The sequence below is a fragment of the Drosophila rhopaloa genome, unplaced genomic scaffold, assembly GCF_018152115.1.
Source record: "Drosophila rhopaloa isolate 14029-0021.01 unplaced genomic scaffold, ASM1815211v1 contig_2, whole genome shotgun sequence".
In the NCBI taxonomy this organism is placed as follows: Eukaryota; Metazoa; Arthropoda; class Insecta; order Diptera; family Drosophilidae; genus Drosophila; species Drosophila rhopaloa.
In genome coordinates this window covers 6,273,118-6,289,502 of record NW_025335083.1, presented here as the reverse complement: position 1 = coordinate 6,289,502, position 16,385 = coordinate 6,273,118, and the positions used below count along the sequence as shown (strand labels likewise).

Below are 16,385 nucleotides of genomic sequence, written 5' to 3'. Positions count from 1 at the left end.
ATGATGGTGTCGATTACCCAAACAGACAGCCACGAGCCACTGACACGTGGCCAGGGATTCAGCTTTCTCGAGAGGATGTTGCTCCGGCGAAAGCAGGCTGTCAAGTAATCCCCTGCATAATGTTGCCTAAATGCGAGCGCGTGTCAAACTTAGCCCGCGATTCGCCCAGGATAGACTTTAGTTCGGCACAGGAAAAAATCAATATATTTTTAAGAATCTTTTAATAAAGCTCACTCCCTTTAATCAAAAACCTTCCAAAATTAACTACCAAATTGAACTCATGCAAATTATTTCTGTTATTTTTCTATACAAATGTTAATTTATAAGTGTTTTGATTTTGATTATTTTGTTATTTGGAATTAAATTTAATATATTTTAAAAAATTAAATTTTTGTAGTATCTAACGTAACAGTAATAGCTTTTGTAACATATTTAGTTGTTGCCTTTTTAATGGATCAATAATCGACTATTGAAAAACGAATATAACTTAGCCATAATAAAAATATATTATCTAAATAAATATACATATAGTGCGATTCTTAATATCATTTAATTTGTTAATTTTCAATTGGCAGGGCCCTTGTTCGTAGGTAATAGTTTCCCGCTTTCATAGTAGGCCATAGTTAAATGGCCTACAATATTGATGGCAGTGTTTTCCGCTTTTTCGCGGTGCAGTCTTCAATCTGTGTTCTCCAGAAGCGTCTGCCAGCTTCCAAGTTTCCAATCCGATCTCTGGCAGACTTCCCTCCAAATCTGCCGACGTCAAAATGCGGGGAGCAACTCTTCTTCAGCGGCGGCTCAAACGGAGGCCGCCATTGTGTGTCGGGGCCAAATGATGTGCCAAACTGACACTTGCCGATACTCAGATACGGCTACTCAAACACCATTAAGGCGGGTGTTGCACCAAACGGGGTGTAGGGGGGACTTACCATATAGAGGGGTTCGGCGGGCGTTGGCATATTCCTGTTGATATTTGCCGGAATGATTGTTAGTTTTATTTTATTTTGTGACAATTTCAGCAGCAACAGCAGGAAATAATAAAAATGCAAACAAATCGTTAGATTTTCCTATTGAAGTGTTTTACCCCCTCCCCCGCGCACCCACTGTTTGTGTGTGTGTGTGTGTGCCAGTGTTTGTTGTCGGTGTTATTGCCTTTTGTTGCCCGTGTCGTTGTTGCTGGTGTCGTTTGGCTGGTTGTTTAGATGCACAGTGGGACAATTGGGTGCAGTGTATTGGTATTTCAGAAATCCTTAAAGAACGGAAAACATACAGTTCTATTTCAACGGTTTCATAAGAAAATACATTATTTTTCCGGTGTATAAAATAAATACAATATAATTAAAAAAAAAAAGGTATTCAAAAAAATACCTCAAATTTAATATTAAAAATTTTTTCTGATACATAAATTTTCATTCAAGTATTACATACATATTTACAATTTCCTACCATTAACTGAGCTTATCGACATTCATAAAGAGACTTTTATAACTAATTGTTAACTAATAAAACATTTGTATTTATATTAGCAAAAAAACATTATTCTGGTTAATAAATAACACAAACGGCTAACTGAAATATTTAAGCCGACTTATATTTAAGTTCAAATAAATGCAAAAGCAGCTTAAACGTAATGTGTCGACAGCGAAATGTAACAAAGATTTATATAATTATTCCTGAAAGTACCTACTCTGCTTTAAATTAATAATGAATTTCATTGCATTTTTAGATAGCGATCGGCAAAAACAAAGTAAACGGAAACACTCAAATGTGTTCATGTAATCATTTATCAAATATCGGCGGTAAAACAAAACAGGAAGCGTCGATCAATTAATTAGAAGTTCCAGAATTCCACCTGATATCATTTCGATTGGAGTCAATTTATGAGCACCGAAAATCGAATCCGGCCCACGGTGACGGCGATGATGATGACGTTGGAAGCTGCGATATCAGAGGCTGAGACGATGGACCCCAGAGCTGAGAACCGAACTGAAGCCCGGCAATTTGTGCAATTTTTCTTGTTTAGATTGTTTTCGGTGTTTGCGTTGTCGCCGGGCTGTGTGCTTGGTTTTATGCCTGCGATAAGCCCGCACACTGCCCATAACCATTCTCATATTATTTGTAAGGATTTTTGCATTTATTGCCAGCGCTTTCAAGGATTTGCCTCGCACCCGAGCCCAAACAGAGACCCCATTCCATACCCAATCCCAATCCCAATCCCGATCCGAATATGGCTGCAGTAGTTATCTTAATAGTTATCAGGCGATTGTTGTTGTTGCAGTTAGTGCGTGGAGCGGCCACTTTATTCGCCAGTTAAATTTGATGCCATTTAACGGGCTGCGGCAATGGAGACGTTTGCCCTCTCGTGCCGTAAATCCATTAAATTGCCCCAAATTAAACTAAACTAAAATGCGGAGCCGGAGGGCAGGAAAAAAAGGAGCGAAAAACAGTTGCCCTGGATGTGTGACAAAACTGTTGAAGACTTGTAAATAAACTGTTGGAACGAGAGCGGCAATTACACGCCCCGCATTAACATCCACACGGAACCATAACTCAACTCGAGCTGCAACATCCACACGGAACCATAACTCAACTCGAGCTGCAACCCTCGGGCTGCAAGGGTTGTGTCTCGAGGTGCCTTCATAATTATGTATCTTGAAGGTGCCGGGAAATGCCGCTGACAGATACAGGACAACCTACCTACAGCAGATCCTCGGCACATATCCGCTGACAGAGTGATGGAATGGCCGTACCCGATCCGGAGTTATTCCCTCATTCCTGCGATGACAGTTTGTCAGTTGACAATCAGCAAGTTGGCATATTAACCGTGTTAATTACTCACTGACGGCATAACTCTGTCATGTATCCGGCAGATAAGTAGAGCAGATGTTGCAGTTAATATCCGAGTGAAGAAGTCGCCGGTGGAAAGTGCTGTGGACGCAAGCTCAGCTTGGGATTATCTTTTAAAAAATAATAGGTAGTTAGACCGTACTTTTTTATTTTTAAGATCTAAGCACTAAAACGAATTCTGTATTTTAAAAAATATATATTATTCTCTCTGAAAGACATATGTAACTTTATCGAAGGATTCCGGTTATTGACAAGATTATTCCTAAGAACCATTATATAGTCCGGAATCTAAATAAATTACCTTATTTATTATTAAAAATCTATTCTTGCTTGGGAAGTCTATATAAAAGACTAATAAGAATTCTATAAATATATTAAATAATATATGCATTAAAATGTTGTCAACTAAACTTCTATTATACTTACAATACTCTAAAGCTTCTAAATGGGAGCCTCTTTGGTCCCCGTTATAACAGCCTAGCTAAAGATCTTTTTTGGCTAATCCAATCTACGCACATTCCATTGTTTTATGGCCACCTGGCAAATGTAAAGATGTAAATGACATTTCCAAATCGAAACCAGTTCAAACATCCATCACGGCGAGTCGCACAAAAAGCCAAAAGCGAATGCGCCACAAACAACCTGGCTGGGAGACAATAACAATAACAATAACCGAAGACACACTCAGAACTCAGCGGGTGTCCGTCATTAAAAAGATGACAAAGCGATGTCAACAAGAAATTTTTTGATTAACGACTAAAATGCCAGAGAGCCAAGCGATCGGGCGATGCGATCGAGCCGCGTTGAGTGGAATCGAAATGGAGACAACACAACCGAAATAAGTTAACCAGAAAAAAAGCTAACGATAAAAAACAGACAAAACCAGGCAGCAAAAATTTGTTGAAGGTAAAATATCAATTTAAAAGGCAATAAAAATATTTCATTGCTATGGATCAGATCAGGCTCTGCGTTGCTGGCCCCGTCGATACTCCGTTTCGATTTCGAATTAAAAGATTATGACGATAATAAACTTGACTAATCATTATACCCGTTACTCGTAGAGTAAAAGGGTATATTGTATTCGTGCAAAAGTATGTAACAGCTAGAAGGAAGCGTTTCCGACCCTATAAAGTATATATATTCTTGATCAGGATCACTAGCCGAGTCGATCTAGCCATGTCCGTCTGTCCGTCTGTCCGTCTGTCTGTCCGTCTGTCTGTCTGTCTGTCTGTCTGTCTGTCTGTCTGTCTGTCTGTCTGTCTGTCTGTCCGTATGAACGCTGGGATCTCGGAAACTATAAAAGCTAGAGGATTGGCATTTTGCATGTAGATTTTAGAAGTTCCTACGCAGCGCAAGTTTGTTTCAAAAAGGTGCCACGCCCCCTTTAACGCCCACAATCGCTTATATACGATTTTAAAAATTTAAATATTTCGGAAAAGTAAAAAAGCAGTTTTATTGTGTTTATCAATACCTATCGAAATGTAGAAGAAATTTTTAAAATCGAACCATTCGTTAAAAAGTTATGCGTGATCAAAGTTTCTATCTCCATCTCCCTCGCACTCCCTTTACTTGAGTAACGGGTATCTGATAGTCGGGGCACCCGACTATAGCGTTCTGTCTTGTTTTTATTGCAGTCGGTCCAATCTGTTACCACGAAAAATCTCGGAAATCGTTTTCGGGTTTTCCCAGAACCCCGATCGAGATAAACCTTTTAGGGGAGATGCGACCCGAAAGAAAACTCGAAGATGGTTTATTAATTTTTCATAACTTAAATACATATATTTATTTGTTCTTCTCAATAGATTCACTTTTATTTGCATTTTTCTTAGTTTTGTTTTTTGCTTGGGCTTGCGTAATAAATTATGAGACTATGCTTATGCTTACGAACAGAGTGGGATACATTCGAACCCGTGTATAATTTAATTGTGGTAATCAATACGTGTACGATCGCTCATAGACTTACTTAGCACTAGGGTTAATCCTTCCAATGAAGTGAAATTAGGTGTGTGGGTGTGTTTCTGTGTGTTTGTGGGTCGGGGATGGTCCCCTCGGCTAACAACTAAATTAACTATGAATGTTAGATATCTTTTGTGGTTCTTTCATCTGTGATATGGAAAGCATTTTGCCGGGGCTTCGAATGGGTTTCCCCCGTGGCCACCGCAACCGTAATTTGTATTTCTTTTTTTTTTTACATTTAATATCACAATTTCTCATATATATTTTTTTAATTTTTTCCATTTTTATTCCTAACCCATTCTCGAAAGCAAAGCGTTTGGATTTCGAAATGTGTGTTTAATATTAATTATGTGTGTATGTGTGTAGGAAGTATGTACAATAAGTGGAAAATAAATCTAATTTACGAGTAGTAGGAAACAAAAGCCTGCGCTCGGCGTTCGCATCTAAATTTATAGCATGTCATATTATTGCACATTCCAAATAGATTATTAACATGTATGCGTATGCGTGTGTCTGTGAGTGGTTTGGTTATCATATATCATATATATATATCTATACGTATGTACACATGTCTCGCTTAGGTACCTATTATAGTTATATTAGCATATACCTTAAGATTTGCTTTAAATTCGAATTTTGATTTTACTACGCCTTCACTCTCTGCTTCAGCTGCCTCGGATCCATTCTTATTTTTGGATCCGTTCTTAGTTTTGTGGAACATGAAACGCTATCAGTCTCTCAATACCAAGCAGCCTTTGGTTCCACCTTCAATTTTTACTTCCAGGTCTTTCGGCATTCGACTTTACTTTCGCATAGCTGGAACACAAATCGCTTTTGATGCATCTTTGGATACGTTTCATGATCCCTCCTTTAGTATTGGTGATCGTGTATTCAGCGGATTTCTCCGCGAACGCGCCAGATCATAAAAAATTGTTTATGAAAGTGCTCGGGGCAATCGATTATGGATCAGCCCGTTTGCAGTTGGAAACTTTTCACTTTTCATTCGGAACAACAATCAAATAATATTTTTGTGGGCAACAATTTATAAATATAAAGATTTGTGTACACGACTGATCTTCACCAGAGTCACCGCCTCTTCCCCTCTCATTTCGCTCTAAATCTTGAGATCATTTGGTTGCGAGAATCGATTGCATCTTGACTGAGTCTGAGTCCTTTTATTTCTAGCCAAGTGATCTTGATCGCCGGCCAGCGATATTGATCGTAATCGTGCTAGTGTCGAGTGTTTACTTATTCGCGATCATCGTTCCACTCACTCATCTAAAATGAAAGAGAGCAAAAAAGGGAAAAGTTTGGTTAGTAAAAGTGAATTGATTGTTTTGGGGGGCTTATATAGAGATGATTATGGGTTGTTAAGGGATTTGGTGGGTTGCTTATCGGTAGCAAATAAGAATATAAAATTAAAATTCCCACAAAAGAAAAAGTGCCAAAGTTTGATGATGACTTTTAAGACTATTCTTTCCCAGTTATTAAGACCAATAAAAAAACAAAATAGAGGATTGGGATAGGTTGGATTGGAATGGGATGGGGATGATTGGAAGACTTACATACTTTACGGCACGATTTCTGAAGGTCTCTTGCTCCATGTCGCGGATTTTATGAGTTAGCATGTGTTGCTTCAGGTTGCCCTGGAAAATTTAACGAAAAAAGGGAAATTTTTCATCAGAATTTTGGTTTAAATTATTCTGTCTAAGCGTAATCCCCATTTGCAAACCCCCCAAATAACTTCCATAGTGCTATAGGTATAGGTAACTCACCTTGGTTGTGAAGCCGCGATCGCAGATGTTGCACTTGAAGGGCCGCTCCTTGGTGTGGCTCCTGTAGTGGATCTCCAGCGCCGAGTGGCAGGGGAATGTCTTGTAGCAGATGCCGCAGGTGGTGCTGCCGCGCACCCCGCTCAGCGCCAGTGGGTTGAAAGGTGCCGCCGGCATCACGGACTGGGCGATCTGGTTCATGGCATTGCACATGTTCTGGGTGGTGGCGGGCGGGAAGAGCGGCAGGTTGGGGAACATGCCGAAGGGGGGGCGGGCGCCCATCATCGGATTGGGCGGTGGTCCCGCTCCGGGTCCCGCCTCCTGCCGCTGATTGGTCCGCTCCGGCGGACTCTGCCGCTGGGCCACTGCTGCTGCTGCCGCCGCTGCTGCGGCCTTCTGCTGCGCCTCTGCAGCCTCGCGACGCAGTTGCTCCTGGTGCTGGTGCAGTGCCGCCATCTGTTGGTGGTGATGGTGCTGGGCCGCCGCAGCCGCTGCCACTGCCGCCTGTTGCTGCATCAGGTGCTGGTGCTGCTGCTGCAAGTGGTGCTGCAGTCCAGGTGGCAGGCAATCAATGCCCACGGTGGGCGGCAGGGGGGAGGTGAGCAGAGAAGGGGGGCCATGGCCAGCGGGACCGCTGGGACTCCTAGGCAGGCTGGGCGGACTGGCTGGCTTCTCCTTCGGCAGTGGCGATCGCGAACTGGAACTGGAGGTGGGCGCCGCCCGGGGCGTAAGATCCAGAGCTCCCTGGGAAGCCTCCGATCGGGCGGGCGATGAGCTGGGCTTGGGCACCTGGTGCGAGGAGGGGTGCACGCTGGGCGAGGTGGGCGCCGAGGTGGAGCCCACCGAGTGGCCGTGACTGGAGGCGGAGGAGCGCGGTCTCACGGGATTCGTGTTCACCACTCCCGTGGCATCAATCCTCAGCTTCTGCTCGAACAACAGCGACTTGAAGTCGTCTCCGGAGCGGGGTCTGTCGCCCTCCTGCTCCAGATGGCTGTTCGACAGGTGCTCCGAGGAGACATCGTCGTCGTAGTCCTCGCCGCAGTCCATGTTATCGTCCAGATCCCCCTGCGAGGACTCGGAGCCCAGGGCTCCGTTGTGGGCTCCATGATTGGGCCCGGGCGGACCACCTGGTCCTCCTGGCAGGGCGCCAAAGTGAAAGGCCGCCGCCGCGAACGGGTTCATGAAGTGACCCGGCATCATCGAGGGCGGCGGGTCCCGGATCTCGGCCGCCTGGATCTGCTCCGGCGTGAGATCTGTGGGCTCGCCGGTGTGCAGCCGGATGTGCTGCTGCAGGACCAGCGCATTGGAGTACTTCTTGTGGCAGACGGGGCACTGGTGGAAGTTGCGCATCGGCGGACGGATCTTGTGCACCGCCATGTGGGTCTTCAGGTTGCCCTTGGTGGTGAAGGCCCTGCCGCAGATGCGGCACTTGAAGGGCCGCTCACCGGTGTGCGTGCGGTAGTGCATCTGGAGGGCACTCTTGCAGGACAGCACCCGGTCGCAGACCACGCACTGGTTGGGGTCGCTGATCTTCTTGTTCTTCATCAGCTCCTTCAGCTTCATGGTCTCGCAGGTGTTCGACACCTCGATGAAGTTCTCCCACGAGTTGTCGTTGCTGTGGGGGCGTGGCAGCAGGGCGGCCATCTCGTGCTTGATGGGATTGAAGAACGGCGACCGGGCCATGTGGTGGGGGTGGTGGTGCGGGGGCGGCACTCCCGGGGGCAGGGCTCCTCCCGCAGGCGATCTCACCGGCGAGTGGTGCTCGGGGGACAGGGTCTTGGCGGTGGTGAAGTTGAGGGGGAAGCGATCGGCGAAGTAATCCTCGCGAGGTGGCAGCTGTCCCGGAGTGGGCAGGTGGTCCAGGTGGGATTGGGAGCCCGGCGAGGGTTGTGGGTGCATCAGGGCAGCCGGTTGGATGGGCTGCACCACCGGTGGGTAGCCCAAGTGGCTGTGGCGGTGGTGGTGGTGGTGCTGATGGTGGTGGGGGTGGTGATGGGGGGAGCGGTCCTGCTGCGACGGAGAGGGTGTCCTTCGCGGCTCAGTGCGGTGATCCTCCTCCTTAGCCTGCTCCTGCTCCTCCTCCACCCGCTCTTCCTTGATGCGAACCTCCAGGGGCAGAGGTTCTGGCTCTGGTTCGGAGCACTCCGCATTCTCCTCCTCGCGCTCCTCCCGCTGATCCTTCTCCTCCTCCATGGGCTCGTTCTTCACCGGCACCGTCGACTCATCCTCCTCCAGGTGCGGCGATGGCTTCCTCAGATCCGTGGGCAGGTCCTGCGGGAAGAACTGGTGTGGGGCGGCCGCTCCCAGGCTCTTGAGGATCTCCATGGGCGGACGGTAGAGGTTCTGCAGGCCGGGGAAGGCGGGCGGAAAGGAGGCGGGGGCGGAGCCCAGTGGGGGCGGGGCCGGCGAGTGGGTGGGCGAACTGTCCGTGGGCGACATCTGATCGAGCAGCGGCGGATGGAACTTGTCCATGTGCTCGGGAATGGGCGTGGCGTTCATGGGCACGTGGGGGAACTTCTGCGCATGCCGTTGGAAGTGGACCTTCAGGTTGCCCTTGGTGGTGAACCTGCTGCCGCACACGTTGCACTTGAAGGGCCGCTCGCCAGTGTGCGACCTGATGTGGATCTGGAGCGCCGAGTCCGAGCCGAAGACCTTGCCGCAGTACCTGCAGCGGTGCTTGAAGAACGGCTCGTTGCGACCCTTTCCCTCGCCCGCCTTCTCCCCGAAGGCGAAGTCATCCGCCATGCTGTTGGCCAGGATGCCCTGCGAGGCCGAGTCGAGCACCTCCTGGGCGCGCTTCTGCAGCAAGTCCAGGGAGTTCGGCTCGGGCAGATCGTCGTGGTGGGTGATGATGCTGGAGGCCAGGTCGGAGCCGAAGGGCAGGGGAGTGTTCTCCATTTCCTTCAGCTTGGCCAGCGCATCCAGTGCGGAGTCCTCCTTGTGAGTGGCCTCCAGGCTCGCTCTGCGATTAGGCTGCGCCTCGTGGTCCTGCTCCCGCCTTCTCTTCAGCGATTCCGCTGGTGAACCGGTGGACTCCCGCAGCGGGACACCCGCGTTTATCAGGTGCTGACGCGCCTTGGCCTCCGCCATCCTGGCCTCCGCCTTCTGGCGCAGCTCCATGTCGGCAATGCGCTCCTCCTCCTCGTACGTGTCCGTTTCCTGCTCCTGGTCCTGCTCCTGCTCCTGGTCCTGCTCCTCCTCGAGGTCCTCCTCCTGCTTGGCCTGGTTGAGGGCCAGCTGCGACTGGAGCTGCTGGATCAGCTGGATTTGGAAGAGCTGCTGCTGCTGCAGATTGAAGAGCGTTTGCTGCAGGAAGGCCAACTGCTTCATGGCCGCCTCGTTGTCCGCTCCATTCGAGCCATTCGCAATGGTCTTGGCCGCGAACTGGGCAATGGCCATCTGCATGTTCTGGATGGCCTCCAGGGTGACCGGAGCTCCGGCCGCTCCTGGTAGGGTCACCTCCGGGGCAGGGGGCACCACACTGTTGGGCGGCGCCTCGTCGGGCATCTCCACATCCACCTCGATGTCCTTCTCCTTCTCCGAAGCCCTCTCGGTGGCCGCCTCCTCCGCACTGGCCTCCGCCACCGGGGAACTGGGCATGGAGCCACTGGCATTCGGCTCCCGCTCCTCGGAACTCGGCTTCGTCATCGCCACCCGGTTGTTGTTATCCTCCACGGGCTCAATCTCTGATTTTACCTCTGTTTTCTGGTCGATCTGGTGCTCCTGCTCCTCGTGCTGCTCCTCCTCCGGCTCGGGACTCCGGCTGGGACTGGCCGTGGTGGTGGCCGTGGTCAGTGGCGAGCAGCCACCATTCTCCTCCTGATCGCTACCGGTGTCTGCAAGAACGGAAAAAAGCATTTCTCAATTAATTGGGTTTCCTCGGCAATAAAATTATTAAAGCACAGCAAATAACAACTTTTTCAAAACGGAGAAAACATGGATCATAATAACTTTCAAGTCATATCAATCAATACATTTTAGTTAAAATACATTTCCTTTCATTTTTCCTAATGTTGTACACTGTTAAAAAACTACAAAAATTGTATGTTAAATATTACTGAAAACTATAAAAGTGCTGATTTTTGCCTTAAGCCAAACGGCACAAAATGTTTTATTTTCACTCGCAATTAATTGAAATAAATCTTATATAACACATGAAACCGTAGCTAGTTAAATAATTATATATAATATGAAATTGTTTTACAATTTAAAATAAATTCTTTGCAAAGTGTTATATTTGTTTTGTACGTAGTTGGCAGTGATTATCATAAGATTTTCTGTGTATACCAAAGAAGCCCATAGGATGCAGTTGGAGTAGGTCCAAAATAGTCAGAGGCTGGTTGAGATTGCTGCCCATTTCCCGATAACTCAACTACCTGTTAACCGCCCCCCGCCGCCCCCTCCGCCCCTGCTGCATATGACTTAATCGCCGGCAATTGTTCATTGCAATGCGTTGAAGTTGCTGGCGGGTGTGGGGATGTTGCTGCTAGTTGCTGCTGCTGCTGCTGCTGCCAACTGAATGCAATTACATTTCTTGTTGAAGCATGTGTTCTCTCTCCTTTTCCCTCAGCCGCAGCTGTTTTTTTGTTTTATTTTTTTCAGCCCACAATTAGTCTCCAAGTCGATCGCTGGCAGTTGCAATTGTTGCTGCTGCTCGTGTTGCTGTTGCTGCTGCTGCTGCTGCTGCTGCTGATGTTGCTGCTGGCCGACTGATGCGATGCTCACTTGTTGCCAGGTGAGCTGTCCAAGGGGAGAAAGCAGTTGACAGCCGTTTGGCCTGGTCCAGTGCCTCTGACTAATTAATCGCGGCGAGCCTAAAAAGCAAACCAAGTCAAAGATTGGTCCACCAGCAACATCCACATTAACAGCAACAGCAACACCGGCAACTTTTGCCGCACACGCACATAAAATATAATTTATGATAAGTCAGAGCCAACGAACTGGGGCCACACTCGTTCGATATATATAATAAAACATATTTCTGCACAAATCAAACGAGTTGGGCGAGTTTTCTGTTTTCTGTTTCTGTTTTTGTCCACAAAAGATACACAGATACAGATACAGATACATGGATGGCGAGTACAAAAAGATATGCAGATAGAGCGCCTGGAGACTATCAGCGCCATTTGCATATCGATCGCATTAATATTATTTGTATTATTACTTTTTGGAGGCGAATTAATTTTGAAGTTCTTTTTTGGGCCGCCTGAGATTCAATTAAAGGCGCTTTTTGTCGATTTCGTTTTCGGCCTGCAATTGCAGTTCAAAAACGAAACCGCCTGGCCGAGGAGTTATGATTATGATTGCCGATAACTGAAGTGTATTTTAATTAATTGAAATTAAATATAATGCTGCCATAAACCTTTCAGGCAGCGACGGCGGCGCGCAACACGAAAAACAAAACAACTTCCAATTATGACGAACATAAAATTGTCTCGAACATGGTTAAGTCATTTTGCAATTGGTAATAAAATTGTTAAATTTACAATAACAATAAACGCAGCTTGTTTATTGAGTTGGTGTTGCCCCAAAGACAGGGAGATATTGCCCCGCCTGAGGCCATTGCCTTAGTCCCCGATTCGATTTCGATTTTTAGTTTGCCGTATTTTAGTTCCTCGGACGCGTGGGCGCCCAAAACAAAATATCCAAACATTTAACTAAGTCTATATATACACCGATTGGGCCTCATGTGCCACCGAGTGTGTGCGAGTTGGTGAGCCGTTTAAAGATTTATTTTTTGTCTACCACAATCGTATTTTGTTCTACTGACAACTGGCTAGGTTCATTCCGCCCCGAGCGCTCTGTATCTGCCAGATAAATAAATATGAAATTGTGAAACGAGACGAAATTATATTTCCCATTGTTGAAACACACAAACCGCTTCTATATAAATTAAATCGCGCAAGTTTAAAGGTGGATTAAGTCAAGCCATAAATTCGGCCGCGTCTGTTGGCTAAATTCGAATGAATTATTCTCGCTCCTCGTGCGCAACTAAAGTGAATAAATCCCTCGTCTAAAGCGATTGCAAAGTATTTTTGACCGCCTTCCCCCGCCCTTAAATACTCATAATTGCTAACCCACTCTGTCCATCAAGTCATTAACCAATGTCAACTTTTCAGCACTTTATGTGTTCAAATATTTTCAACAATATTTCGCCGCAAATAAATTTTGTTTTGGTTTATCTAAGCTTTCAGCAAATCAATTTTTTACTCGAGCTTGGGATAGTAAGAACTGGTACAGTAATTTAAATGAAATACATTTATTTTTAGGAATATGAAAGGATAATTAAAGGAAAGATAAGCCATTTAAATTTATTTTTTAATGAACTCCCCAAAAGAGCAAAAGCAACTTTAAATGTATTTAAACAAAAATTGTAACATAAAATACAGTCGATGGGACAAAAACTTTTAAGGAATATAAACAAAGCTAAAATAGAAAGTACACTTGCTAATGGTACTTAATTTTTTTTATAAATTTTCTTAGATATCGAATATCTTTAGAATTTTTTCTTTCTGTGTGCTGAACTCAAAATCTCCTTGGAATCGTACCTCTACCTCGACATTTTTCAGTTCATTCCTCTAGCACTGACTTTTGCATACGCCTCGACTTTTGTTCTGGGCTGACTTTCAATTATTCCATCATCATATTCAATATGCAAATCGCTGCGAACCAACCGTGAGCTCGCTGGCCTGAGTTGAAAAAAAATGTTTAGCCAATTGGAAAATGCAAAATCAAAAAAGAAATGCGAATAAACTAAATAAAGTACGCGATCTAAAAAGAACGGAGGCAAATCGATTGTGCGCCATAATTGAATAATATATCCAAGTCCGTTCTGATCGGATTTGCTGCCATAGGTCAGCACAGAAATTTAATTAAAGATTTAGGCACACATTTATATAAAAGACTTTGTATCAAAAAAGGAAAATCGCATAAATACAAATGATTAAATAATTCATGTCATTAAATTATGCGAGCGCAACTTCGATTACAAAGTAAAGCGACACAAATTGATGAGCATTTCCATATTCACAGAATTAGCTTTGAACCGACTGAAATAATATAAAGTCCACATACAGACATGTGAAGAATAATAGGGACTCATGTATTAAACCTTTTCGCACATGCATTAATAAAAACATAAAAAGTCTTAATATTACTGCAAAGAACGTCTAATAAGAAAATTACCATTACTTTAAAAAAAATGTTGGTTTCTTATTGAAGACTTGTTACTTTCCATGATTACCTCAATTTATAACCAAAAAAATAATGTGAAAAAAGAAGTAAGTGCATTAACCAACTTAAATAAGATGAATATACTTTTTAAAAATAATCTATTTATAAAGACATTTTTTCCTGCGTTACATAGTCTCCGTATTATTTTTAACTTGACTGTAAATCATATGGAAACAAGCGCCAACTCACTGCAAATCTGCTTCGATTTTCATTTTTTGCGATATTAATTTAATTTATTATACCGTACTAATGAGTTAACATTTATTAATGCCCGAAGCAGCAGCAACATCACACACGAATACACAAGTTATATACCTATATGCCATCATATGCGGTGTATAAATAAAAACCGCGCCAAACAAATTGATAAAAAGAAAAAATATCCTCATCTTTACGCACACAGGCAAAATGTTTATCACCTTTTTAAAGCTTATGGGCAGCAATTTTCAAAATTTAATGTGAACTCATTTGTAATTATGGATATAAAGCGCTTATGTGAGTTTCAATATACATATACACACAGGGTTTGGGAAATAAAATCGAAAGAAAAAAACTATGTATATTTCGATGAACAATTTTCAAATAAAGTATCACTTCATTGAAAATATTTTTAAACATGACAAACGCTCCCTTTTACAAAAGGCACTAAAAAATATAAATAAAGAAAACTTGAATAATTATATTTTTGAAAATGTTATAACCAATATTGCCTCACTTCCTTCAGTCGTAAAATTGGCTTTACTCACCAGCCTCAAAAATTCAATAAATATAATTAAGTTCGCTGGCATGCAAATCTTTAAATATCGAAGCTTTCAAAACCAATTAAAGAAACACGCCTGCCGAAAGGCCTCCAAAAAATAAACATAACACCACCGACAAACTCATTTTTTTGCCTTTCTCAAAATTTAATTCTTCTATATAAAATGAGCCGAAGCCATATTTAAATCATATCGTTGCTCCATTAAAACGAAATCGATTTTTGATTTATCATAAAACACAAGCTTGGAAAGGGGATCGAGGGGGCTAGCCAATGGCAGCGTTAACGTTCAAATTAAATCAAATCAGAAACTGGAAATGCAAAACCGAAGAAATATTGTTTATATGTATAAATTTACCATATAATCGAGGGGAAAACTGGTGCATACGTTACGTTTCGCAGCCATAAGTTTCTAAATTGGTATTCACCATTTTTAAAGACCTGATAAGCTATACTCAAACTTAAAACATATTTAAATCGCCTACGACTTTTCTGTCTGATGCCACAATTATTAATGTTTGATCAAAAGTGTTGTTTCCATTTCGTATTCTTATCAGCCAAATGGAAAACGCTTAGGGCCCAAACTCTTTGTTAAAGAAATTCAAGAAGTTAAGTTGGACAAAAGAAACAATAATGACAAATTTGTTAACCAATTTTAAATGGTTTAGTTTTGCATTAAAATGGGAAAATGCTTTCAAAATTTGTTTTAGGTTCCGCTGATTGGAAAATACTTTCTAATATCTTGCTTTTTTTTTTTGTTAAATTCTTTTACAAATGACAAATAGGATAACAAAATATAAAAGGCAGCCGCCAAACTGTTTGTTTTATATTTCCTTGTCTCGTCTCCAAAAAAAACGAATTTTTTGTCTATTAGAAATTTCAATTATGTCAAAAACGATTTAAGGCATTTCATTTTTGGCAACAGTCAAAGATAATGTTTTTGGTATTGCTTTTTAGCGGGACTCAGTATTTAAAAATGTACTATTTCCTATTAAATGGATTGGTTTCCGCTCACCTTTGTCGGCGCTGCGAGCGCGATCCTTCAGCTGTTTGACAATGCCATATTTCACTGTACCAAATTGTATCATTTTATTGATGGTCTCCTGGTGATTATCCTTGAAGTCACTACGCATCGCACACAAAACGTTGGACAGGTGATTTTTCATCAAGAGAACTTTTTCTAGCACTTTTGCGGTGTGTGTTTTGTTTTTTTTGATATATTTTAACTTTGCTTGATCATTGCACTTTGTTTTTCTTTTGGTTTTTTTTTTAAAGGGGTAAAATAACTTTTCAACACTTGTGTTTTGCCGTCGGCAGTGGGAAACGCGTATTACCGCTGGCCTTTGCGCGTGTTTAATTTATTTATCGTGTTTAGCTGGTGGCCAAACTATAGCTGCCCGTTGATTGTCATCGTTTGTGGAATTTTCGCGGCACTTAAGGAAAACTCGCTGTTGAAACTGTGCGCGTTACGCATACGCAACGTGGGCCGGGATGCGGCACTGAGAGAAATCGAGTGCTCGCTGCGAACGTTCAGCAACGCGCGTCCAAACACGAATGACACAAACAATAACAGCCCGCCAGACCTCGATGTTCGAACCGCTCGGCTTTTTTCGGCTGACTTCGTGAGCGGACCGGTTTGCGCGCGTGTGTGTGTGTGTGTGCGTTATTACATCCTGACAATCATTCAGCCAACCCACCTTATGCTCACTCACACTCGCACGCACGCACACACGCCACGCTCTCCCGCTCGCATTTCATATTATTTTTCATATGCGCCTCTCGCTCGCTCTCATCATAATTTTTATTAAATTGCTGTTACT

General features: G+C 44.0%; 1 protein-coding gene across 2 annotated transcripts; it reads right to left on the bottom strand.

Annotated features, from left to right (window-relative positions):
- Positions 1 to 4,613: 4,613 nt before the first annotated feature.
- On the bottom strand, positions 4,614 to 16,125 carry LOC108050876 (homeotic protein spalt-major). 2 transcript variants are annotated; one of them, XM_017132777.2, is made up of 4 exons: positions 15,581 to 16,125; positions 6,579 to 10,411; positions 6,369 to 6,449; positions 4,614 to 6,081 (listed from the first exon to the last, which is right to left on the bottom strand). In XM_017132777.2, exons 1-4 carry the CDS (start codon positions 15,729 to 15,731, stop codon positions 6,052 to 6,054), a joined length of 4,095 nt encoding a protein of 1,364 aa, XP_016988266.2. In that variant the 5' UTR covers positions 15,732 to 16,125; the 3' UTR covers positions 4,614 to 6,051. The 2 variants fall into 2 exon arrangements, with proteins under 2 accessions (XP_016988266.2, XP_044315798.1); XM_044459863.1 differs by having other exon boundaries at positions 6,373 to 6,449.
- Positions 16,126 to 16,385: the final 260 nt, after the last annotated feature.